General features: G+C 42.3%; 1 protein-coding gene across 1 annotated transcript; it reads left to right on the top strand.

Annotated features, from left to right (window-relative positions):
* The first annotated feature begins 237 nt into the window (after positions 1 to 237).
* On the top strand, positions 238 to 18,077 carry METTL11B (methyltransferase like 11B). Its single transcript, XM_030302029.1, has 4 exons — positions 238 to 391; positions 10,741 to 10,916; positions 16,792 to 17,041; positions 17,806 to 18,077. Exons 1-4 carry the CDS (start codon positions 238 to 240, stop codon positions 18,075 to 18,077), a joined length of 852 nt encoding a protein of 283 aa, XP_030157889.1.
* Positions 18,078 to 27,447: the final 9,370 nt, after the last annotated feature.

Genomic DNA, 27,447 nt, shown 5'->3' on the forward strand with positions numbered 1-27,447 from the left:
ACCTGCTGGCTTGGAGCGGTGTCGCCCAAGCAATCAGACGGAGACATGCGCCAGGAGCTTGACCTCCTGTGTCTGCTGCCCCTCCCCCACGCCCCATGACAGCCTCTCCTGATATGGATGGACAGGGGCCGGTTTAAAATGACAGTCTCAAGTTCGTGTAGGAAGGGAAAGCTAATTCAAAGAAACGGCCAGGCAAGCTTCCTGCCTCTGTAGGAATAATTTTCATCCCCCTTCACCATGGCCCACCTGGGAGCCCATTTTGCCTTTCGATCCCGCTGGCAGAAGACCGACGACGAACTCTGTCGACATAGCATGTCCTTCATCCTTCACAGAGCCATTCGCAATGACTTCTTTCAGAGCTATCTCTACCTGCTGGAAAAAATTCCCCTGGGTAAGTGAGTCAGAGCTACTAGAGAAGGGACCAGAAAGGGGGGACCGTGGCGAGGTCGCGCAAGAGGAATTAGAACAAGGACTCTTTTCAGATAAAAAGAACCCATGACTAATGTCAGTGGGCTTAAATGTTTCAATGGCATTCTTTCTTGCAGGGCGCAAAGGCCCGGGTGCTGCCTGGCAGGTCAGGCCTCCACTTTGGGATTTCCACGCACCCTCAGCCACTGTGATTTGCTTCCCAGGGTGTTGGTTTGCTCACAGAAATTCAATTCCTGTGTTTTAGAGGACATTTTTAATATCTGCAAAAATCGAGACGGGGGGCAGGTTAGGTAACACAAAGGTGAGAGTATTAATGCAGTAGTATATCAACTAAGGGTCCCCCCCAAAAAAAACAAAAAAAACTAAACCATAATAGAGCAAGGTGTGTGCGTGTGTGTGTGTGTGTGTGTGTGTGTGTATGTGTGTATGAGCCCACACTCCACACACAATCCTTTCTGGCTTCCCTGAGTCACAATAATAGAGAGCCGAAAAGGAGCAAATTTTACTTTGGTCTTTGAATTTTAAGGAAAAAACTGGGGGCAGTGGTCTGTCTCCATTTTCGTTATTTCCTCTAGCTTTCAGGGAATTAGACAATGGGCAATAAAAAGCTTATCGGGTTTGTCTCCACTACTTTTCTCAGCCTCTGTGAAAGTGGTTACTTCAAGGAACTCTTAACAGCACTGAAGAGGAAATAACTGGCGATTAAAGAGTGAAGTGTCCCCCTTTGATTTATATTTTCCCCCAATGAAAGCAGAAACAGTATGTATCAGCCCCAGTCTGTTTTCTTAAGGCTGTCTCAAAGCCTCATTGTGCCCTTGATGTAGCCAGGCTTTCCAGACGTCGTAGGAACTAATAATTCTTTGTATTGCGTTCAAGAAACTAGATACCAGCAGACCACGAAATTTTCTTTTCATAAATCCATTCCTGAAGGGATATTTAATTCTCGACATACAAATACATTCATCTCATACTTAGACAATGTTTCTTAAAATTTTTCCGTATTTGTAATTTTATTTGATCCTCACAGCCATATTATGGGATAGAAAGGAAAGTAGCATTATTTTTTTCCTCCCACCTGTGCACCTCCGCTCCCCCTCCCGCCCCCACCCCCATCTTGTTTCTTCAGGCAGGGAAAAGAAAATCAGAGATGATGAGATCTAATCTAGACAGATCTCATCTAGATATCAAAGCAAGAACCCAAGACCAGGGTTCTTTCTGGTAGATCACACCGCCCACAAGTAATTCTTGTAGGATGTGTCATGCATCTCATTTGTATCCAACTGGAGAACACTAGAGCAGTCCATTTGGAAGGTGAGGATGTTCTGGTTGCTCCACACACCAGCAGAGCATTGTTTTTCCAGAACTAATTCTTGAGTATCTTGCGTGCACCCCATCTCGATAACGGTAGCCTGGTGGCCTTAGCTATCAAGAGAAAGATATCAGGAGAAAGATATCAATTACAATTACTAGGATACTCACTAAGGGGCAGATGGCTGCCAGATTTTAAAAATAATTACTAGAGGGGCGCCTGGGTGGCTCAGTCAGTTGAGTGTCCGACTTCGGCTCAGGTCATGATCTCACGGTCCGTGGGTTGAGCCCCGCGTCGGGCTCTGTGCTGACAGCTCGGAGCCTGGAGCCTGCTTCGGATTCTGTGTCTCCCTCTCTCTCTCTGCCCCTGCCCTGCTCGTGCTCTGTCTCTCAAAAATAAATAAACATTAAAAAAAATTTAACCAAATTACTAGAGAGGAAAAGGAACACACCCCTGAAAGTAGCTGAAGGTGAATCGGAAAGGCATCTTTTCCGTATCATCTGAAAATCAGATGAAAATTGACTGGGACAAGTAGGCTATAATTTATATTTTGCCTAAATCCCTTTTTTCACCCAATAGAGTCATTCTGATTTTACCTATTTTTCTCTTCTGTGAATGTGCTGATAGTTTATCAATGATTTCCAATCTCTTAAAAATTATTAATAAAAGACAAACATTTTGACAAAGTCTTCCATGTAAGCCCAAAGTAAAACAGGAAACAGTGTAAATTTTCTGCTTAGGGTTGGGGACAGGGTCTATTCTCTGCTCTATCTGCCTGGCCTCATCAGGGGCTCTAGCTCCCATGACAATAGAGACTCATTTACTTTTCCTCTTCTTTATCTATATAGTTAGCATTTGCCATGGTTCTTGGCCCATAGAAAGAACTCGATCAATACCTGCTCGCAACAGATTAAATGATCCCTTAGTAATAATCAGTTGCACATCGCTAAAGTCTTGAGTGCGACTTCTGGCACTGCTGCTGATAGAAAAGTCACCAAAGTTAATGTAAATTCCTGAAGTCTCTGAACATCATTTTCCTCAAAACCACAGGGCAATCGGAAGGATTAAATGCAGTTACATATGTGAAAACAGTCAAGGATCAATAAGGACTCTTTTTTTTTTTTTTTTTTTTGTTTTTGTTTTTCCTTTTCCTTTCTCAGAACCAGGCCTCTTTTAATGTCACCATGTAGGTCTTCCTTAGAATAGGCGTCACCAAAGATGTTAAGCTCAGCTCACTCTATGGGACTTCCCAAGCAGCCGCGGGTGTTAACGCTTTTTAGTCTGAACCCAAAACGAAGCCAGTAGTTCTCCCTCCCCACCTCCACTCAGGTGTTTTAGAATTGGCTTCCCCCGCCTTTTGATGATTTCAAAACTTCACAGAAATGAAAATAAAGCCCTTAAAAAAAAAGGTTAAGGAATGGCTACTGCAGGGTATACACAGAGAGTTTGTTGTTTAGGGTAATTATGGGAAGGATGTGGCTAACCAGACTCTTTGATTCCTTCTTTCCTTCCTCCCTCCTGCTAACTGCCTGCATTGGGTAGCCAGTCCCTTACAGCACGCTCTGCAGGGACATTCAGTCATGGGGACCTTTGCTCAAATATCCTCGGCTAGCTTCAGAAATTCGTGGAGAAGCAAGAGCGTGCATCCTAAAAATCTCCAGTGAAGGCTCAGCTATGCCACTGAATACAACCCCTCTTCAGGAAGGAGTTAAGTAACCTGCCGCGGGTCACGTGGCTTTGGGTGGTGGAGCGGGGTTCGACCCGGGCGGTCTGACTCCAAATCTGCCTTTTTTGAACCTCAAAATCCTGCTGCCTCCCAATGAAAATTTCCAAAGGTGGCTGTTTGTGCACAGATAGGAAATAAACAGGAGAACAATTATATACATCTCCAGTTCATATACGAGGGCTCAAAGGGGCTCATGCAAGGCCTGATGGAGACGTTCCCGTAAGTTAACCAGTCAGTAATTCTTCCAGCACTATCCACCGTGTATTTCCAAGTACACAGAAGTCAATGAATATTTATTAGTTATATACTGAGCAAGAGTCTAGCACTCCTGGACTTCGTTAAAGTCTTAGTCTAACTTCACCTTTAGAACAATGGTTCCACAGAGTTCAGCAGAATCGGGGTGGGGCGGGACCTGGCCATGACCCTTTGTTTCTGTGTGATATTAAGTTACTAAATCATTCTGCATCACTCATCACTCATCTGCAAAATGATGCACATAATCCCAGTTTTGAGTTATCATGGTGAGGAGTAAAAGAGAAAATGTGAAGAGATGGTAAGAAAGTGTTTAGTACAATGCCTGGTGTACTGTTCCCACAAGTTCTTAGTACCCACCCTTTACTTGACTCTTTCTAGAAGAGTAAGTCTCTGAAGAGGAAATTGATAACAATGGTCACCTTTTTGCCATCACAATTAAAAGCCAGAGTTAATAAAAACACTTCCTGTAAGACACGTGGGACTGCCAAATAAAACTCAGCGTATAACCCAGTGGCATTTTTCAAATTGATTTCACCCCTGTGGCCGGTGTTGCTGTACAACTCCCTGAACAGTGATGCTTTGTTCAAATATTTACTGTTCCCTTCGCAAAGCTGCGAGATTATTTTTCTCTTTAAAGAAATGGAGAACCAGATAACTCCCCTTTTTATTTAGCAGACTTTCAGATACACAGCATGAGACGGATGAGATCTGGGTTTGGGATTTAAATAGACCTAGGTTTAGGGACGCCTGGGTGGCTTAGGTGGTTAAGCATCCGACTTGGGCTCAGGTCATGATCTCGTGGTTCGTGAGTTTGAGCCCCGCATCGGGCTCTGGGCTGACACTTCAGAGCCTAGAGCCTGCTTCGGATCCTGTCTCCCTTTCTCTCTGCCCCTCCTTCACTTGCTCTCTCTCTCTATCCCTCTCTCTCAAAAATAAATAAAACATTAAAAAAAAAAATAGACCTGGGTTTAAATTCCAGTTGTGTCCTCACTAGCTACTCGATCTTGGGCTCGTGTTCTTGCTGCCTCGTGTTCTTCCATGGATAATACCATCTCTCACCTATTCAGTTAATATAAATGCTTAGCATAGGTAGGGCGTACATCCATGTGCGATCAATGATAGTTACTATTTTCTTATTACATGGGTATGCCTAATTAGGAGGATAGATATCTTACAAACTCTATGAAAACTGTAACTTGTATCACTTAGGTCAGTTTTTCCCTATAGCCACTCTCCATTTTGTTGAACCTGTATGTTACTCGAAGAACAAAACGCAAGACAATATTCATTTAGTCAGCGAATAGTCAAAGGACGCCTGCTATGGGTTAAGCATAACGGTAAGTCTTGGGGTGGCACAGACAAGTAAGATATCACCTTCTCCTGAGGAATTCAGTGTAGGGAGACCCACACTGGCAGTTTTCATGGAAAGTGGAAACAGAGTGACAGAGACCCCCACACGATGCCGCACAGGTGCAGACGAGGCATGGCGACTTGCTGAATCAGCTTCTGACCCTTCCAATGATATTCTCACCCGAAATCTGTCCCCACTAACTTGGCCTGACTTCCAGCCTTCTAAAATTCGATAGTAGGTGAGGTAGGACGCTCAAGTAGAAATAGAGAGTTGGGAAGACGTCAGCCAAGTGAGTAGGGGATGTGATGTGTGGTGGGAAAAGTGTGTTGTCCCTCCCGCCCTCCCTTTTGTTACCTCATTGGTGTTAAAGCCTGAAAAGAATTAGGAAACACCGAACTCGTCTTCAGCTGAAAAGGAAACATCCCGCTAAAACTTTTTTAGGTAGGCAGTGCATTATTTTAGAGACAAGAAACACTAGATGGCTAAGGCATTCAGGGAGCAAATCAAACCTACAGGGCCCCTCAGGGCAATTCTGAGACTTGATAATGATAACTCTAGCATTCTGGCACACCAGACCTTTGGATTCCACCAGAAATACTGATAAAGTTCTACTCCCCAGCCCTCCTGGTGAAAAAAATAGATATGAGTTCAGTTTTTTTAAGATTTCACGTACAAGTGAGATCATATGGTATTTGTTTTTCTGCGGTGATGTATTTCACTTAGCATGATACCCTCAGGGTCTATCCATGTATCCATGTTGTTTTAAATGGCAGGATTTCCTTCATTTTTTTTTGGCTGAATAATATTCTATGGTACCTAGATCTTTCTCCCTCCCTCCCTCCCTTCCTTCCTTTCATTTTTATCATTAATTATTTAATAGCTAAATTGGGAAGGGCTCATCTGCAAATTTCTTTTATGGAAGGTCTTATCCTTAATAAGGGCATGTCCTAATTGGGCTTTTCTTTTTAATTTTTCTTCTTTCTTTCTTTCTTTCTTTCTTTCTTTCTTTCTTTCTTCTTTCTTTCTTTCTTCTTCTCTTATAAATAAAGGTTAGCATGATCCAATATCCTATCTCAAATCATTTCAAACTAAACGTCTAAACTTAGCCTACCCATCCTCTCAGATAAATTTTCAGTTGACAAACAGTTCTAACGTCTGGAATAAAGTCTAAACTAACTATAACCAACCATTTAGAAAAACAAAAAGGAATAAAAAGGAAATGAAAAGACAAGAAGATATTCAGCAGACGTAAGCACTTAGCTATTTACAACATTTTCCTCAGAGAGTTCACAGGATCTAGATTCTTTAGGGCAAATCAACTAGTATTCTACTTTCTTTTTTGTAACAAGTAAACTATTGCAAAGTTCTTGGGAGGTCAGCCCATAATGTAGGTCAAGAAATAAGCACCATATCATATCAAGAACGAATAGAACTATATCAAGAACTCCGTCTTAGATTACCCCAAGTTTCACAGAGGTCTTGCAGTCCTACAAGAATGAGCTACAAGATGTGTTTCTGTAGTAAAAAGGCACAGGCTGATGACTGATTACCTTATCTGAGTCAACTTGCACCACTGCAGGAGCTATCAGGAGGGGAGAACCTGGGGCTGGCCATGACACCTCATATATCGTTTTAGTGAAATGCTCCTGTCAATTAGGTGAAAATGAGAACTCAAGCCCATAACCATAAAAACCTACCTATTGAGACTGACCCCTGCTGGGCTTGGCATTCACTTGTGGTCTAAATGTTGCTGGCATAATGGACCATTCTCATTTCCAGATTAAGGTTTTTAATGGACTTCACCAACTAGTTGACTTAAGGTGATGATGAGTGTGGCTGCTTTGCTGCTTTGGTTGGATCAAGGAAACTCCTGGGCTGTGGCTCGCTTGTGATCCCGGGGAGCATGGAGCTCGGGGAAGACTATGAACTGTGATTTCCTAGCCTGGTTTTCTGAGACATACTGAAGAATTTGAAGCAGTCATGCTATGGGGACAGTTATGCTTGATTTTTGTCATCCCTGTTGAATTTATTGAGCCACCTGCTGTGTACACAACACTTTACCAAGTGCTAGAGAAGGGAGATTGGTGTAGGTGAGTGGTTCCCAATGTTCTCAACATGAAGACTCTCCTTTTAATGTTGTATTTCCCCAGTCAGTTGCTAATATGTGTACAAGATGGCAAAAAGCATCTATATATTTAATACTTTTAGAAGATACTTTAAAAACAATCAATGTATAATAGTATATATGGGAGATATAGTATATAATATTGTTAGTCTCTAGAAATGATGTAGATCGGAACTGATTCTTATATCCCTTTCAGTAAGTTCATGACCATTAAAAGATCCAAACAGTGGCTCCAAAGTCTTTGAGTTGGAAAATACTGATGTAACTCCATAGATGGAATGTATTATGATGGAATATTTTAATATAAGTGGTGTTTGTTGGATTTTTAACTTCTAAAATCACAATTTGGGACTATGTCATTGTTATTTAATCCAGAGACAAATAGTACATTAGTCCAATTTCACAATCTTGGTGTTACCTGAAGAAAAAATGATTTCTAGTGAAGGTTAAATAGACTCTCTTTTCTCTCTTATTGTTTCTTTTCTTTTCACTGGCAATTATGTCTATTTTGGTTTGCTTTACATCCTGATCAGAACATTTTGTACTGTTGTGTATTTTGCTTGGAGTTGCCACCTATCTTTTATTGGTGATGGTTGAGATTAAAAATATGTCTTCTTTAGAATATCGCTAATGTCTCCTTGCTTCTTATCTACTCTGTCTATTGCCCAGAATCCAATTCATTCTACTTCTGGATGAACTTATGTTTCTGAGGCCTATAGTTTCTGTTGCAATAAAAACTTTCTAGATCTGATAAGTATCTGTCATTTGGGAATTGTTTTCTTTGGATTCTTGGATTACTTTCATTGTCTTTTAACACGTATCTTCTCTTGATTTGAACGCTCATTGGGCTGGAATATTGCTTCAACAAACTTCTGAAGAATGAATCCATGGTAGGTAAATATTCTTCCACAGTTTGATGGGGTATTAAGTTTTAGCTTCAAAATACTTTTCCCTAAGAATATTGATGGCATTGATTCTTTGTTTTTAAAGATTTTATTTGTAAGTAATCTCTTCACCCAACATAGGACTTGAACTCACAATCGTGAGATCAAGAGCCACATGATCTACTGACTGAGCCAGACAGGTGCCCCTGTTTTCTAGTGTTTCTAATGAGACTTGTGTTATAAGCCTGACTCTAGTCCTTTGAGTATAGAGTTACCAGATAAAATATAAAACTCCAAATAAATTTGAATTTAAAATAATCAAAAAATAATCTTTAGTGTAAGTATGTCTCATGTGATATGCAATATTTCAAGTATATTTATACTATGAAATTGTTTGTTTAACTAAAATTAAAAGCTAATTGTGTGTCTCATATTTTTATTTGCTAAATCTGGCAACCCTTGAGGGTCAACCACCTTTTCCCCTCTAAATAACTTTAGAATCTTCTAATTCTTCTTCTTTGCATTTTGAAATTTCCTAAGGATTTGTGTAAATGTGGCATTTATTTCATTATTATTTTTTATATCCATGCTGCTCAGAACTTGTTCGATCCTACAATCACTTTTAGCTCTGGGAAATTTTCTTCTATTATTTCTTTGATAATTTTCTTCCTTCTGTTTCTCTGTTCTTAAAAATCCTAATTTGTTTGATGTTTGAGCCTCCTGAATTAAGTCTTTATAGCTCTAATCTTTTTACCTCTGTTTTCCACATCTGTCTTTTTGTTTCTGTCCTGACAAATTTACTCAAAGTTGTATTCCAAAGTTTTTGGTAATCAAAACTTTAATTTCTAAGAAGTCTTTATTATTCATTGAATTATCGCTTTCTTGGCATCTTATCATTGATTTATGGATGCACCAGTTCTCATCTCTCTCCAAGGATATGTGAATTTTCTGTTTAGTTTTGGTTCAAATTCTCATCCATTTCTTGAATTAGTTCTATTTCCTTTGGGGTCATTTCTGATTGTTTATCTCTATTTTTTCTTTCAGACTGCCACTTTACCCCCATGTGTTTGGAAATAATTGTTCATCCACAGTTAGGAATAAAGAACAGGGTCAATGATTCTAGGTAATGGAGAATGTTTCTTCTGGTATATATGTCTTTAGTAGATCTTACTAAAGTCTCACCTGTGTGAGCAGATGTGATGCTTAGAGTCCTCTCTATGACAAAATAAGTGGTATTCCAGGATCCTATACTAACTGGTTTAGGTCTCCATAGGCGATTAATTAAAACAAATTTTTTTTTTAAAGAGAAGATACTTCCCTGCCCAGGATTACAGTTGTGCTATCAGTTGCTTTTGGGAGGGTGCATTTGTCCTTTCACTGGTTTTTTTTATTAACTCTTGTTTCCTTTTGCAACTATCTGAGGCTGCAAATTTTTTAGCCTTGTTCCATCTGCTTTTTTGTCTTCCAGACATTTGTTGAAGTCATGAATCCATCGGTGGCCCCCCCTCTCATTTTCTTCAGTTATGTGTTGAGGTTATTAAAACAATTTGGGGGGAATATGGGGAAGGAGGAAAGACAAATGCATTCAGTTTACATTCTTGAACGAGAAATTCCTTCCTTTCATTCACTCTTTACCATTTCCTCCTGAATGTCCTCTAATATGGCAACCCTTTTATATTTTATACCTGAAGAGGTATAACATACTATTTTATACCTGAAGAGGTGTATTTTCATCTACAAAGATCACTTAAATGCATGCAAATTTTCCTCTCAGAAGTTGGAACATATGTTTTTCAAAAAATAAATGTGTTAAAATAATACCTCATGCGGTGTCTAAAATAATGAAGTGACATAGTATATGAGAATGTGCCTAGCACACTGCCTGCTACGGAAGAGTTGCTCAATAAATATAACATTTTTTAATTATTTTATTTTCAGAAGATAGAGCTTAAGCACATTTTCTGTAATGTTGGTACAAAGAGATATTTCAGTGTGAGTTGCTTAAAAAAGAGGTGAAAAAATAGCTACCCCAAATGTACTTTGTGATTAGAAGTAAAGATTAACAGTCAAATCCTCATAAAACACTTGGAGCTCAAAGATAAAACTCACTGTGAAACTTGTGACATGCTGTGTTTTTTTTTAAGTTAATTTATTTTGAGAGAGAGAGCACAGGAGGGGCAGAGAGAGAGGGAGAGTGAGAATCCCAAGCAGTCTCCACACTCAGCAAGGAGCCCATAGTGGGGCTTGAGCCCATGAACCATGACCTGAGATCATGACCTGAGCCAAAAACCAAGACTTGGATGCTTAACCCACTGAGCCACCCAGGCGTCCTTGTGACATTCTTTATTCTACGATAACAAATACTGCCAAACTTAAAAAAATATATACAGTAATAAGCTACAGTTTCATTAAACTATAGGGTCATTAAGTCATGAAAATGCCACTATGCATGAGCTACCCAAAGATCAGAGGGGTTAAGAAGTTTTCTCAAGGCTACATATCGAGTAAGTCACTGGGCCAGAACTCAGACCCAGATCTTCTGACTGTGCCCTTTCCTCCACATGACAAATGGGCAGGCTTCTGAGAAACAATTCCATGTGTGATAAGATTGAACTTGTTCTGTCATATACATATTGATAAATATTAATATTTCATTTGCAGTGAAATTGTATGCTTTAACAAGTCAAATCATCAATGGGGAGATGCAGTTCTATGCCAGAGCTAAACTTTTCTATCAAGAAGTACCAGCTACAGAAGAGGGTATGATGGGAAATTTCATTGAACTGTCCATCCCAGATATCCAGGCTTCTCGGGACTTCCTTCGGAAGTTTGTTGGGGTGAGTTATGCAACTGCAGCTTGATGAGGAAGCAAGGTCCTCACAAACATTGAGCTCACATGCTTCTGTGTGGTCATTTAAGTCGTATTAAAGCCATATGGCTCAGCCAAGGGTTGAGCCTGAAAGCCTCTTTTAAAATGTTCAGAAGGGATGGGTCGCATCAAACCACTGGCTTATCCCCCTTGGCCTTTCACCATCCTATAGGCTCAGCTAATCTCTCATGCTTCAGGGGAAAGGGAACTAGCAGCGCTAATACTACGATTGGGGGATTAAGAAGACATCTCTTTTATAGTCTTCCAGATGAAACCGTTCACACCCAGGTGACTGATGAGAGATCATGCCATTTGGGATCTTGGGGCGATTTACTGATTTCCTGCAATACAAATGTAATATAGTAAGGAAGTGCATGCCTATGTTTGGCTTGAAAACGAGAAGTACAGTAGAATCTCTTTATATTATTTAATACGTAGTTCAGGCTTCGCCTTGAAAGAATGTGATCTCTTTGTAGCCCCGGGGTTGGGTGAAACTGCTTCCTCACTTCCCTGTCAGATGGAGACAAGACAGTAGAGGGTAGGGACAATAATCTTCAGCTCTATAGTCATTAGGTTCTCCTATTTAATGTACAAGCAACCTTGGAATGGTTCCTTAAATGCTGTAAGCTTCAGTTTTCTCACCTGTGACTAGGGCATTAACCATCGAACCTACCTCAGAGGATAATACGAAGATCCAATGAGCCAATGTGCAAAGAAATGTGCTTGCTTTGTTGTGCATAATTATTACCCAATAAATCTAATTTATTGCTACTACTAATAATAACAGGCTTTGGGGTGCCTGGGTGGCTCAGTCAGTTAAGCGTCTGACTTCGGCTCAGGTCATGATCTCACGGTCCGTGAGTTCAAGCCCCGCATGGGGCTCTGTGCTGATGGCTCGGAGCCTGGAGACCGTTTCCGATTCTGTGTCTCCCTCTCTCTCTGCCCCTCCCCTGCTCATGCTCTGTCTCTGTCTCTGTCTCTCTCTCAAAAAAAAAAATAAACATTAAAAAATTAAAAAAAGTAATAACAGGCTTTCATAAAATGCATTCATTAGAGTTTCAGGAACTTCATTTAGTTGCTAGAATAGATTTAATAAAGCTGCCGATACCACAAAGCTGTTGTTGGTCCTACTGAAGACAAAGTCCTAACTGGCAACAAGGTTTCGTTCCAATTCATTTGGAAGTCATCTGTTTGAAATTTGGAGCCCATTGTATCCTGATAAGGGAAGCATTATCAATATTATAAATATCTGAGTTAGGTTTTCAAGTGCACTATCAAGAATATCCCGAGTGTTAAGGTGAAGTTCACTTCACATCCAACCTCCATGGAGCACCAAGTGTCTGAGCAGAGAAGTTAAATCAGGAGGGAGCATCCATCGGGGGCCGATGTGTCTGAACATCAGCTGTGGCCACGAAGGACCATGAAGCTGGAGATGACGTCCATGAATGTTTGTAGGTCAGGATAACCCGGAGTATTTCTAAATCAGTATCACTGACTGATTTCACGGAGTGCTTTTCCTGCAATAGTCCCTCTGCTAAGCACTTTAGAAGTATCGTCTTGATTACTTTTCAAAAGAATTCTAGAAGGTAAGTACTATTATCATCCGTATTTTTTACATTGGTAGAAACCGAGGTTTGGAGACGTTAACTAAGTCGTCAAGGTTATGCAGCCGGTAAGAGACAGAGCAGGGACTGAAGTCCAGCCAGGCCTGTCTGACACCAGACTCTCTACTCTTAACCGTGACATATTTTCTCCATTTGTCTCATGAAGCAGAAAAATCCTTGGTGTGTGCGTGTGTGTGTGTGTGTGTGTGTGTGTACCACAGACCTCAATTCTCCTCCGGCCTGGCCGAAAGCTCTCCCTTCTGCCTGCCTTGTGGTGAGGCTGACTTTGATCCCAGTGCATTTCAGAAGCTTAGTTAGTAATCCAGCTGTCTTGTCACTCCATGTGGAGTGCCAAGCTGACCACAGGGATGCTGGTCAGACAGAGCCCATACAACGCCCATGGACCTGGGAAAGGAAACAGCCTTGTGCTTGCATATTTGTGTTGGAAAAGAGGAGCCTGCTCTTTTCAAACAAATATAAGGAGTCCTTCTTAGGAGACAAGGCTCATTGTGAAACCGTGACCTCTAACTGAGTATAAACAGTCTTTTTAAAGAAATGATATTTTTGTACTTTGACCTCAATAATCTGCTAAATTAGTATCCAGGTCAAGATACAAGGAGTTATGGAATATGAGTATCTGACATGATTTATCCTTATGTCAACTGGGAAAAGGCAGATTGTTTAATTTAAAGTTTTGCTTTCCTTTCAACACTTAGTGACACGGGACAGCGAGAAAAGTTGTTTGAACTTGCTGCGTTTATGTTTACTTTAGCAAATAAACAAATGATGCCAAGGTGATGTCAATGGCACAGCTGATAACGGTCCTCATTTTAGCTTTCTAGTGGGGGAAAGTGGCAATTTGTAAAAAGTAATCAGTATTTGACGGTATTTATCTATTGACATTTCTCAGAGATTGGATGATTAAAAACTCTGGGTCTCACTTGTTATATTTCACGGTTTCTATACAGTGGCATTCAGCACTTCCTTTTGAGTTTTAAATCCCACAGGAATGAACTTACAATGATGTCCTTGAAAACAAAACATATAGGCAGAATCAAAACTAAAACCAAATTCCCAAGAGTATTTTACTATTTTATATGAATCCATAAGTATGAAGACAATACCATAAATGAGAATGAAATTAACAAAACATCTTGTTTTGAAATCACACCTTGTATATAGGTCCAGTCACATTCATGGAAGGACATCAGATTTCAATACAGGCAGCCTTGGTGTCCAGGAGGCAGGAGATGTCCCTGAGAACGGTCTTTACATTTTTTTTTTAATGTCTGTTTATTTCTGAGACAGAGACAGAATGCGAGTGGGTTAGGGGCAGAGAGAGAGGGAGACACAGAATCTGAAGCAGGTTCCAGGCTCTGAGCTGTCAGCACAGAGCCCGACACGGGGCTCGAACTCACGGACCGTGAGATCATGACCTGAGCCGAAGTCGGACGCTTAACCGACTGAGCCACCCAGGCGCCCCGAGAATGGGCTTTAAATACCCCTCCCCATAAGAGCTGCATGTGAATGAGAGAGAGAAAGAATATGGGAGGCAGTGGCAGCCGTATGCAGTGAAATATAATAAATACAACTAAGCCACAGTGGTGAGAGGCGAGCAGTACACACAATTTGGGTGAAAGGTACCTTTCTGTATTTGTAAATGACCATTGTTTCGAAAGTAATTATAGTCAAATATCGCATGTCTCCGTTGGTGAAAAATATAAATCAGAGAGAGAATTTTCAAGAGAATTCTATTTCAAACATTTCACCTCTCTGAGCCTCAGTTTCTTGGTATAAAAAAGTAGGGAAATTAGACATGAGTGCTTTAAGCACTCTAGGGTTTTGCTGAGATCCTTCAAGGTCCTACTGGGAGAATGACAGGAAGGGTGAGCGGGTGAGGCTCTGCCTCACTTTAACAAGAGCAGCTTCAGGTTTATTTGTTCAATGAGAAAAAGGAGGTCAGCTATTGTAATCTGACATCTCTGGCATAGGTCTCTGAGCCCTCTTTGGGCTCTATGGTTCTAATTCTAAGGCCACTTGCTACAATAATGTGAGCAACATGATCTGTAGAGACTTTAAGGCCAAGAAATGGTAAGAAAAATTTGTAGTAATCTCTGAGTATACACATTTCTACTAAGATCATTTCGACAGCTTACAATAACGTTCCTATACTTATCCCACCCATCGTGTTTATGTTGTGGATTTACTTAAGGGATGTTTTCTTTATGGCGCTCACAGCATAAGCCTTTAGCCTAGGTCTCCTCTTTCTCTGAATGAGTTTACGTTATAATATCTGAATGAGGGAGGTGGCATCGTGTAAGTGGAAATGGCAAATACATGGTATGGGTACCACCACGTCCCCCTTCCCATACTCAAGGGAGACATCACTAGTCAATCACAGAGCTCTTTCCTGCTCAGTCTCGGTGAAGCCTTAGAATATTTTTCAACGTAGCATCGGACAGATACTATCAAGGGAATCGGAGTTGGCGCTTGAGGGGACTGCTCTAAGGTAGAACTGCCTTTGGATTCACACAGTTCCCTGTTCAAGTTCTAGGTCTGCCATTAGCTGTGGAAACCCAAGATTCCTCCGCTTCAAACTGGGGGGTAATCATTATCTTGTGGAGTTGTTTTGATGTTAGTTGTTACAGATGCAAAAAGCTTCTATATATAAGCACATGATAAATCATGCTTGTTATGATTCCATTTGAAAAGAAGCCAAAACGTCTTCACTTTTTGTTCTCCACTGTGCCTTTATTGCTGTACAGAAGGCCCTTTGAGTGGACTAGAAAGCAGCATTTCTGATGTTTCCTTCTGCTCAAATCTTTTCTTAAATCCTTAGTTCCTGAGAAAACAAGAGTAGGCTTTCTCCTTAAGATCTTGATTGGCAAGATCTTATTATTATAATTTCTAGCATAAAATCTATTTAGCAGTCATCCCAATTATGGACAAATAATTTAGACCAGATAATATAGAGAGACCGAATAATATATATCTCAGCGTTTCAGCTGGATATATATATATATATATATATATATATATATGCATATGTGCAGCTGGCCATATATATATATGCATATGTGCATATGAATATACTACTTTACAGAAGCAAGTTTGAGAAAGTTTTCATTGGCTGCTTTCCTCCTCCACCATCTATCCATCCTTCACCTCCGGTTAATTTAGTGTACAGACCTACTTTATTTTTATTACTTTTTAAAGTTGATTTTTTATTTTTATATCTTGAGAAAGAGGGGGTTGGTTAGAGAGAAAGGGAGAGAGAGAATCCCAAGCAGGCTCTGCACCGTCAGCAGAGAACCCCACGCGGGGCTCCATCTCATGAACCATGAGATCATGACCTGAGCCAAGATAAAAAGTTGGACGCTCAACTGACTGAGCTACCCAGGGTCCCCGAGACCTACTTTATAAAAACAATTTTAGGGGGTTTTGTGCACAGTACATCATACAGTTTCTCTTACAAAGACGGGAAACAATTTCTAGCATTAAAAGAGATAAGGAGACTTTGCCACAAACACCTTCTATCCATGTGAATGTGCTGTGTGCCATCGGGGTGGGTTTGAAGTAAAATTCTGTCTGTAAGGTTTTCCGGCTTTGCTTCATTTCACCTCACCTCTCCTCTCTCCCTTCCCTTCCCTTCCCTTCCCTTCCCTTCCCTCCCCTTCTCTTCCCTCCCTTTTCCTCCCCTCCTTTCCTCTCTACCCTCTCCTCCCCGTCCTTTCCCCTTTTCTTTCTTTCTTTCTTTCTTTCTTTCTTTCTTTCTTTCTTTCTTCTTTCTTCTTTCTTTCTTTCTCTCTTTCACAAAGCAATAAGCTACCATGCACGTCCATTTAGCTGTGGGCTTGACCCAAATTTACAGTTAATAACATTCTACTTTATAGGGCTTTCCGTGACCCATTTCTTAGAGGAATTACTGAGTTTTTAGACCTAAAACATTATTTTCTAAAATCTTACTTTGTAATTCTTTTCAAGACCTCTATTTGGATAAAACAAAGAAAGTAAACACTAGCAGTGTTGGCTATTTCTTGAAAGAGGCAATTGGATGTTCTAGAACTTGTTTGTGGTAGTCGGTACGTGCCTGGATGCATTGAATGGTACACTTAAAATAGTACATTTTATCATATGAAAATTGACCTAAATAAAGTTGGTTCAAAGAGGGAAGCGGAGTATCCTAGACTCGGGGTACGTGTCTGTACTTGAAGCATCCCACAAGGTACCTTTCTGCAGGGCCCCGGGAGAGCTGGGACAGACTGTGCCTTGGATTGTGGCTCTGGAATAGGAAGGGTCAGCAAGCATGTCTTGTTGCCGGTTTTCAAAAGCGTGGAACTGGTGGACATGATGGAATCATTCCTCGTCGAAGCCCAGAACTACCTGCAGGTCAACGGGGACAAGGTAGAAAGCTACCACTGCTACAACCTGCAGGAATTTACACCCCCACTGGGGAGATATGATGTCATCTGGATTCAGTGGGTCTCTGGTCAGTCCTGCATGGCATGGCATCTGCCTTTGTCCCCTTCCGAGAGAGAGAGAGAAGATAATACTTGGGGCTAATGTGAGGATTTGCGGAGAGGGAGCAAGGACGTTCGGGGAGATGTAGTCGTAGTTGTGCTGAGGGTAGTTAGGCAGCCTTAGGCATCATGGAAACTCCCCCCGCAGCTCTGGTCCTCCCACCGTCTCCCCTGACATCCTCTGTCACGAGCCTGAAAATTCCCGTCCTTGGAGATGGAGTGCCTTTGGACCAACCTAACCCTGCAAAGAAAACCAAATACTTGAAAAACTTGAAAAAGTGGGGTCAAAAAGAGTTTATCCCCATGTAGGGGCAAAACCGGACTTCCTTAGATTTAAATTCCCAGGAAGTGAGACAGCAGTGAGTTAGATATTGGTCTCAGTGTGTGTGTCTAGGGGACACAGAACAGTAATGACAAAGTTGGGTTGTCTGGGGACGATGGCGGGGATTCATGGGAAAGCCAATAGTTTATTTCGTGCCTATGAGGTAGATAGAACAGGTGGCATAATATCTAGTTTATAGATGGGACACTGAGCCTCCTCAGAGAGGATACCTATCCTCCTATCGAAGCCTCCCACAACCAGAACAATTCAGGCTATTAAATAATTCATGAATGAGTGAACCAATGGTCTCCTGATTCTTAGCCTTGTGATCTTTCCTACCTTCCTACTCCCCTCCCTCCCCACCCCCCACCATTCCATCCTGTTTCCCCATCTACTTGGCCTCACCTGTAGGGTACCTGACCGACAAAGACCTTCTTGTATTTCTTTCCCGGTGCCGAGCTGGCCTGAAGGAAAACGGTGTCATCATACTGAAGGACAACGTGGCTCGGGAGGGCTGTATCTTCGATCTCTCGGACAGCAGTGTGACTCGGGACATGGACATCCTCCGGAGCCTCATTAGGAAGAGCGGGCTGGTGGTGCTGGGCCAGAAGAAGCAGGATGGCTTTCCAGAACAGTGCATCCCGGTGTGGATGTTCGCACTGCACAGTGATGGACAGTCCTGACCAGCACTGCACAGGGGTGCTTTGGGACAGAAGTACGCTCCTCATAATTCACGGTGGCGGGGGGGGGGGGGGTGGCGGGATGGAGAGAAGGGATCCAATGCATGTCTGGAAATGCTCAATGTAGTATGTACAAGTTTCCACTAATTTTATAAGTACGTGCACACACTCGGTGGATTTCCCGGCAGATAAATGGAGTGAAACATCAGGAAAACTGTTTTAAGAGACTGCCGTATACACCCAAAATGTACATTGTACACAAAACCAGAAAAGGGAGCAGTGTTCACAAATTCTAAACTGCCCTGGTCCCTGAAGATTTGCATTATGGAGTATTCCGGGATGGATGGGGTAAAGTCTAGGCCCGCCTTGCTCTGCCCTCATGTTAGATGCATTCTATTCCCTTCCTCTCCAGGACGACTATTTCTCTTAGAAGTAAAAGCTCACCCTAATTACGAAAGGCACGGGTCAAAATAATCTTATGAAAACAAACCCATTGCTTAATCTTGTCTTTAGCTTTTCTCTTCACAGAAAAAGTATATATGGTTTCGCTTTCTATTTGGGGTCAGTTTCACCACCCAGTGATGTAATATGGGTGTAATTTGATAACAGAAGCCTGCATTTCAATGATGAGGAAGCGTCTCGTTTCAGGAGAAAATGTACCGTTGAAATTTCAGCTGTGAACAGATAAGTAAATGTCATTGATAATCTAATTTTAGCCACTGGCCTCCGACACCGCTTGCCTCATCGCGTCTGGCCCCGTTGCTTTCATTGTTGTGAATGTACGTTGGGAAGAGAAGGGAAATGATAAACCTGAAAACTGAACTAATGGGATTAATTTAAGGCATTGGTTTAATTAAAAATAATCTAACACCATTCAAGCACAGCATTTCATTTTTATTATCAGAATGTTTAAATGTCACTGCTCCTATCTTCGAAGCACTCCAATATCTTCATGTTGAGGCATATATTTGTATATTGACATATATTGTGTTTTGAGACAGACGGAGTCTTGTGCGAAATGCAACACATCAGTTTAATTAAAGAAGGTCTACCGCATGGATATGCTGTAACCGTAAAAATCATGTTTGTAAGTCAGAGTTCTAACTTAGGAGGAAAACAATCATTATGAAGCATTTGCTGCCTCATTATAGGATTACCTTGGTGGTTTCATTTATGTCCTGGGAAGTGATTTACTTTGCTTCTGGAACCTTCTAACTGTTGTTACTCACCATGCTCTAGGGTAACATGACAGAATGTCAGTGAGAGCCACTGGAGAACAAGCCTAAGACCAGAAATAAATCAAATGGTGAACCATTGCCAACCAGACCGCATATGGCTAAACACGGGCATTCACGTTTTAATCCTCTGTGCCTTGGGACAAATTAGCCAAATCATCTTTTTAGGCCCGTTCCAGAAACTTTCTGTTTCTTTTACACCAGCACCCTTAATTCTCTTATCTCTTGGCTTTCTGCTTTGCCAATACTCAAATGGTAGTTGACAAGTTATCAATATTCTCTGCCCCTGGGTTCTTGAGCGTGGGAGGAAATAACATGGAAATAATATGGAAATAATGTGGATGTGGAAATTTGCTCTTTAACTCAGATGAGTCTTGAAGATTGACCAGCAGTCCCTTTCTCTTCCTACGTCAAGTCACTTTCCAAGTCTTTTCAGACAGTTTTTCTTAATGTGTATTTATTTTTGAGAGAGGGAGAGAGGGAGAGAGACACAGAGCATGAGTCAGGGAGGGGAAGAAAGAGAGGGAGACACAGAATCCGAAGCAGGCTCCAGGCTCTGAGCTGTCAGCACAGAGCCTGACACGGGGCTCGAACTCACCAACCACGAGATCAGGACCTGAGCCGAAGTCAGATGCTCAACCGACTGAGCCTCCCAGGCACCCCTTTTTCAGACAGTTTTCAGATCTTCACTGATTTACACAATTTCTCAACTCCATAAATACCCTTAATTTAATTGACAAAGTAGAAGTTGGGGTGTAAATTGCATCAATATCCAACCCCCCCTCCCCCCCCCCCCCCCCCCCGCAAATAACAAGTACAAGGTAAAGGGAAGGGTGGCTGGAGAGGAGAGATCATTGGAGCCAGACTACGCTGCCTAATGGGTTGTGTTAAGGTTTGGACATGTTATTTAAACAACAAGAGAATGTTCTGGAGGGTTTAAGTAAGGGATTGATTTTCCTAGTCCTGGGAGTAGAGGTGTAGATCATGTAGAAGGAAGATATTTAGAGTGCCAGCCATCTTTAATCTAACGCAACAAGCCAAACTCACTGTTGATGTTCATTGACATATCTGTGTTGTGGTGCAAGTAGCAGTCTCTGTTAGTCCCCTAATTCTGTCCCTAGTCCAACTGCCTCAGAATCACATGGGAAGATTTTATAAAACAGAGATTGACAGGCTCCGTTCCCATGAGGATCCAGTTCGAAAAAGTGGGCTCAGATCATCTGTATTTTTATAAGCTCTTAAAGTGATTCTGATCATTAGTTTTGTTTGGGAATACTGACGGGAAAAGGGGTGTGGAGCTGAGCTGTTCAGAGCCACAGGAAGATTAGGTAGAGGAGGCGGGCGTAGGGGCCAGTTTCAGGGGAGTAGCTAGAGAGCGAAATCCATTCTCCGCACTGATGCCAGTCTTTCTGAAATATAAACCCGACCGTGTCATGTGTAAGCTTTCAGTGACTCCCCGTCACTGATAGCATGAATCCTCACCTCCTTAGAATGACATATAAAGCCTTTTGTGATCTAGCCCTGCCTTCCCTCCGCAGCCTCAGATTTTCCACATCGCCTGCACCTGTACTTAACTACTTGCGTTCCCTAAAGTTGGTATGATTCGTAGCTCACAGCATTTATAGATATTACCTCCTTAGTACAGAACATCTCTCATTCTTTTTCATCTGGCACAGACTGCTTAGACGTTGCTGAGTCTAGGAGAGCTTCCCTCAGCCCCTAGGTGCTGGGTTAGTTGCCCTCACTCCGTGCTACCCTCACACTCTCTGCTTAACATATCACAGCTCTAATCATGTGGCATTCTAATCAAGTCTCCTTGCTATTTTCTCTGTTAAATTCTGAGCCCTTTAATGGAGCATTCATGGTTAGAGTCTCAGTCATAGGCATAAGCCCTAGTACAGCTGAAACCCAAGTTTTTGTTGAAAGTATAAAAGGTGACGTTCCAAGCAAAAAGACTCAGGGGAAGTCTACTTTTCTGGCTTCAAATGTAAATCAGAGCAAAGCAGCAGGAAAAAACCGCAAGGGTTTCTGCAGTTGTACGAGCACTGGGATGTGCAAGACTGGTCAAAACCGTGATCCAACAATGCAAGCTCACCAGGACCGGGAAACGCACAGAAACAAGAAGGCAGTGACTTCAGGGATCAAGCATCTGGGAGGAGACTGCAGCAAGAAAATTGGGTTCTGCCTAATTAGGAAATCTCTTCTTTTAATAGGAGCCAACCCAAGGGCATGGCCAACCCAAAGCCCATCGTTTCATCAGGTGAGAGGGTGGATTTCATACGAGAGAAATATTAAAATTATGGGTAGGTCGTAACAAAGTAACGCCTAAAATCCTCACCCGTCTCCTACTAAGCAAAAGCCCAAAGAAACAAACTGGATCGTAGATACAGTTAATCCTTCTGTGAACGTTGAAGGCAAGTAGAAAGTGCTCACCTGTGCTTCCCAGATGAATTAATTGCAAACATGCCTGCACTTCTACGTGAACCCTGGAGGACCCTTGGCTCGTACGATGATTCACGAATGGGTGCGATCTTCACCCACCTCCTCTTCCGAGAACCTGAGCCACCACTGCTAAGCCCCAGCATAGGAGCACGCCGAGTCTTAAAGGGTCAGCAGTCTTATAGATGTGGGACCATCATAAAACTATAAAGCAAAATGCATAAGGTCATCCGTGTGAAAGATGATCTGCTTTGTATTATGGACACATTTTGGCCTGATCCTGGTTTTTTTTTTTTTTCTCTCTCTCTCTCTCTACCGTTTCCTGAAACCGGCCTGTTTTGAGTGATGTGTTAGGGAGAAGACCTGTGTCAGATATATTCGGCTGCCTGTCATGAATAATTAAATCCAGCTGTGTTATGCTTTCCTTCGTTCCAGCTGACTCTTTGATGCTCTGGTGTCCATGCCAGGAAACTACCTCTTAGGATCGTCAGAGGCCAGTGTTTTTGCAGAGGTCAATGCAAGCTAATTAAGCAAATATGTGAAAAAGAGTTTTAAAGGATCTCAATTAGCGGTGTGTGTGTATAGATGTATCGAGAGTGGGGTATGGGGAGAGACCTTTCAAATACTGGCTCGTGGAGTGAGTGATTTGGCGACAGAGAACCACGCATATGTGGCACCTTTGTAGGTTCATTACGTTGGCATGACTGACCTTTTGCTACGTGACAGGCAAACAAACATATAGCAAATGTCCAAGAAGATCATGGTGTTGTGATAGGAAAGGCGGTTACCTACATAGTAATGAGTCAGGACAAAAAGGACTATAAGAATAACACGGAAAAAGAATTAAAGTAATATAGAGACTTAAGTGACCCACTACATCTCTGGGATTTGAGGGATGCCACACGGATTCCATTCATCCCACCTTTTGGGAATGCCCCCTATGTGTCATCCATGGCTCTAGGGTCTCAGGATACACCAGGGAATAAAATCCAAAGTTCCCTGGCCTCGTGGAGCTTGTATTCCAGGAAGGTTAGGGATGCAGTAAATATAAATTAGTAAATTATTATTGATGTTAGAAAGTGGTAAGTTTGGGGGGGGGGAAGGGAAAAATAGAGAAGAGTAAGGGGGCATGAGAGTCATGGAGGAAGGCTGTAATTTCAAATAGTGGCCAGCATTGGCCTCCTTGATGAGGGTGACATTTGAGCAGAGAAGTGAGGAGGGTGAGGACAGGGGCCGTGTGGATATCTGGGGGAGGAGGGGACAACCAGTGCTGATGCCCCAAGTCTTGAGTGTGCCTGGCCTATTTGAGGAACGGCGAGGGGATCCGTGCAGCTGCAGCAGGGTGGATTAAGGAGAGAGTGCAATGGGTATGAGATTTAGAGATACGACTGTGGCAGGATCATGTAGGGGCTTGAAGATTATTGAAGATTATGGTTTTTACTCTGATCCAGAAGGAGAACCGTTGTAGAGTTTTGAGCAGAGAAGTGACATGATCTGACTTGAGAAAAGATCATAGTGGATGGAAACAAAGAGGCCCGATAGATCAGGAGTTGGTAAACTATGGCTTGGGGTCCAAATTCAGCTCATTGCTTTTTTGGAAACAAACTTAACGTTGGAACACAGCCATGCCCATTTGCGTTATAACAGCAGAGATGACTGGGTGCCCCAATGACTAGTATGGCCTCCAAAGCAGAAAATATTTGCTACATGGCCCTTTACAAAATCACTTTGCTGATTCCTAAATGAGAACATTGCAGTAACTCAGGAGAAAAGTAACGGTGGCTCAGGCCAGGGGGATAGCACGAAGGTAGTGAGAAGTGTTTGGATTCTGGATATGTTTGAAATGAAAGCCAACTGGATTTGCTGAATGGTACGTGTGGGAGTGTAATAAAGACAGAAGTCAAAGATGAGTCTAAAAGTTTTGATCTGAACCACCGGAAGAACATAGTTGCTATCATTTGAGGTATGGAAAGTGGGTGACAACGCAGTTTTCATGGTGAGAGATCAGGAATCAGAAGAGCTTAAACTCAACATTTCTGAGTTTTTAGATGACACCAAGAGAAGATGTTGAGAAGTGGAGTGCATGTGCAAGTCTGAAGTTCAGGAGAGAAGTCTGGGCTGGAGACGGAAAATTAGCGTGGAGGTGGTATTAAGCGTTGTGATTCTGGATGAGTTTACTGAAAGAATGAGTGAAAATAGCGAAGAGATCAAAGAGTGAGCCCTAAAGTGTGTAATCATTAAGAGCTTAGGAAGAAGAGGGAAAAGGCAGCAAAAGAGACTAAGGAGTGACCAATAAAGTAAACCGAGGGTTGAGTGTTCTGGAAGCCGCGTGAAGAAAATATCAAGGACAGAGAGACTGACTACATCAAACCTTTGTAATAAGTCAAGTAAGAGGAAAACTGCGAACAAACAGCTTTGGTAGAGTGGGTAGGAAAAAAAACCCGGCTTGCATTGACTATAAGTGACTATGGGAGGAAAGGAATTATAGAGAATGGATATAGACAACTTGTCCAAAGAGTTTTGCCAGGAAGGGATACAAATTTGCAAACAAGGCAGTATCAGGCAAGGGAAGTAAGGGTAAGTGAAGGGTTTTGTTTTTGTTTTTAAGATGGGAGAAATAAATTATGTATTTGTACATTGATGGGAAGGATTTGGTAGAGAGACGGAGACATTTGTGATTCAGGAAAAGAAATGGGAGGATTTCTAGAGCATTGTCACTGAGTAAAGATGGGATCTCATTTGCAAGTGGGGAGATTGGCTTTTGATAGGTGCATGGTTAAGTCCTGTTCAGCTGCAGGTGGGAGGTAAGGGTTTATGTGTATAGATTCTGGTGGAAAGGTGGTGATGGTTACGGAAATTTATAGAAGTCCCTTTTTGTTGGCGTTCACTTTGTCAGTGAAGTGGGAAAGACGATCATCATCCGAGAATGAAGACTGAGGCGGTGTGCTGTGGGTCTGAGGAGAGATAAGAATGAACAAGGTAGCCATCGCATATGCGGTAGAGTGAATAGGCCAGAAAAGTAGAATATGATCATCAAGCAACATTTAGGTTCACTGGAGGTTCATGATCAAGAGCGTTGGCCTTCGGCTCATTCTTTGGTGGGAACGAAGGCACAAATTAGGTAAAATTAGCCAGGGTTGTAGTTTTGTCAAGTGAGTACACCAAGGAATTAAGGGTATATACAAAGAGGTTGAGTCTATTGATTAGTCACGGACTTTAAGATGAGTAAGGTGGTGAGAGAGAATTTCATGAAGGTTAGAGACAATGAAAAGATAGATCAATGGGTTGGAGATCCTGGTGAAGTTGGAACTGGGTCACTAGAGGAAATGGAGGGATAGATGGATGTTATGATCAGAGAATGGAATGAATTAAATTGGTGTTATGGAAGGATTATTGGTAAAGAGAAGGTCTAGGGCTCTGAACATACAGATAAATGACTGAGGTAGTATGGAGGGTCAGATCACTGAGAGAGAGGAGTTCTAGAAATGGAGAGTCTACTGAATCATCTACTGTGTACGTGGTGATCATCCAGGAATGGAGACGTTAGCAGGACTGGAGATAGTAAAAGTGAACCAGGAAGTAAAACCAGTGGGAAGTAAAGGGGCATAACTGAGGGGTTGGTTGGTGACATCACAATGAGGGATAGTGGGCAGTATGATTTTTTTTTAAATTTATTTATTATTAAGAGACAGAGAATGACAGAGCATGAGCAGGGGTGGGGCAGAGAGAGAGGGAGACACAGAATCCAAAGCAGGCACCAGGCTCCTAGCTATCAGCACAGAGTGCGACATGGGGCTCGAACTCACAAACTGCAAGATCATGACCTGAGCCGAAGTCGGACACTTAACCGACTGAGCCACCCAGGTGCCCCCAGTATGATTTAATTATAAGAGATTCAATCCTGAGAATGTCTAGGGAAGACAGAGAGGGAAGGGACAATGGTTTGAAAACAGCAATGAGGGGTATGGAGGGTACCTATCTCATATATGATTTAAATTTTATATAAGACTCCAAGGATAAGTGGTTGTTCTTAATGCGGAGAATCTGGGAAAGAATATTCCAGACATAGTGAAATGGTTGGGCATTTGATAGCATGTGCCAAGACACAGAATTTAAGAAATGGTGAGTAGATGAATCTGGCCGGGGCATCAGACTGGACCACAGTGGCTGTTTTGCAGAAACCCTGGGGTATGACAGTGATGGAAGAAGATGAAGTTGCTGAAATTTGTAGGTTGGGGCAGATTGTGATAGATCCTCTAGATTAAGGTTTTCCTATCAGCTAAAGGGGCTACTAAAGGTTTTTAGACAGGGCACGAACTCACCAGGTTTATTTCACAAAGGTGAACTCTGCTACAACGTAGAAAGTGGCTGGGGACAAGGAAGATAACCAGAAAGCTACAGCAGTGGTTAAAACCACAGATCAAAGGGCCTGAATTTAGGCAGTGCCCAAAGGAGCAGGGGAAATTCGGGGGAAGTGAAATCAACAGGGGTGGCAATGGTTTGGGTGTGGTTAGGGAGAGAAAGAAAGGAATCAATGAAGTACTTGAAGATTTTCAACCACAGTCACTGGGAGGAGTAACTTTTAAGTGTTAGAGTTTAGGGATAAATGAGAATAACTAAGATACCTTGGCAGATGACCCACCTTTTAACAGGCAATCACTCAGCAGAGGCTTAATGAATACCTTATTCTGTAGTTAGATATTTGTTTCTTTTGAGGAACTCAACATTCCTTAAAGTATCTTCAAGCCTGGTGAGGATGCTCAGGGACTGATCATATTTTTCCCTCTAAATATTTTAGCCCGTTTAGATATGGACTCAGAGATCAAAGATGAAACGTTAATGTAATTAACTATAAAGTAAGGCCGGAGCCCAAATAAGACTTCTTCCCGTGCCCGTCTCCCCGCTACCCCACAAGTCTAGATCTAGGGGCTTGACTTCCCCCACCCCACCCCCAGCAGGAGAGACTCAGGTCTGAAGGGTTCATATTTGCCGAGACATATTTGCCGAGATCTGCAATCTCTCTTGACCCGGCGAGGATGGAAGGCCGGCAAGAAAAGCTTGTCCGGCATCTATGCTTTCTTTCCCCAGTGAAACTAGAGCGAGAGGGAAGATAAAAGAGAAGTGCTCCTTCCTCCTTTCTCCTTTTGATCTCTCCTGGAAGTGGAAAGAAAATCCGTGCCTCTCTCTGGAAACTGAGGAACAGCGTAACGAGCATTTCCCCTACCGATGACAGGGCCTCTGTTAGACGCAGGCAAAGTAGAAATATAAACTCAGGTAAAGCGGCCTAATCATATGGAAGCCCTAAATAGGAAATACGCCTTCTTGTGTACAATGTGCGGGGCCAGGGCGCTAAGGGAAACGGAAGGTAGGGAAATACGCCGGATCACTGGTCTAGCTGCGCCAAAAGGGCAACATTTAGTACATGGAGGCAAGAGTGCCTTATAAAACTCAAGGGCGAGAGTGCAGCTGGGCCTCAGGGTGGGACCAGAGTCAAGGAAGCCATGCGAACCCAGGAAATAGACCCTCTCCATCTCAAGTCTAGGCTTCTCCCGGAGCACCTGCTTCCCTTTTCTCTTTGCCTGAGGGTGACTTTCTTTGTTCCCTCATCTCCTTAACAGAAAACAAAGACGAGCAGGGCTTCCTGGTTTGCCTGTTCTGGATTCAGCCCCAGAGAGTGCCTCACAGAGTGACTGACTCTT

Source organism: Lynx canadensis, chromosome F1, assembly GCF_007474595.2.
Source record: "Lynx canadensis isolate LIC74 chromosome F1, mLynCan4.pri.v2, whole genome shotgun sequence".
Lineage (NCBI taxonomy): Eukaryota > Metazoa > Chordata > Mammalia > Carnivora > Felidae > Lynx > Lynx canadensis.

Bases quoted from the DNA above. Each gene is read 5' to 3' on its own strand.
- METTL11B (XM_030302029.1), top strand. From the start codon at position 238: ATGGCCCACCTGGGAGCCCATTTTGCCTTTCGATCCCGCTGGCAGAAG. The intron at 392-10,740 runs GTAAGTGAGTCA...TTTCATTTGCAG, and splicing joins GCTGGAAAAAATTCCCCTGG to TGAAATTGTATGCTTTAACA. The intron at 10,917-16,791 runs GTGAGTTATGCA...ACCTTTCTGCAG, and splicing joins TCCTTCGGAAGTTTGTTGGG to GGCCCCGGGAGAGCTGGGAC.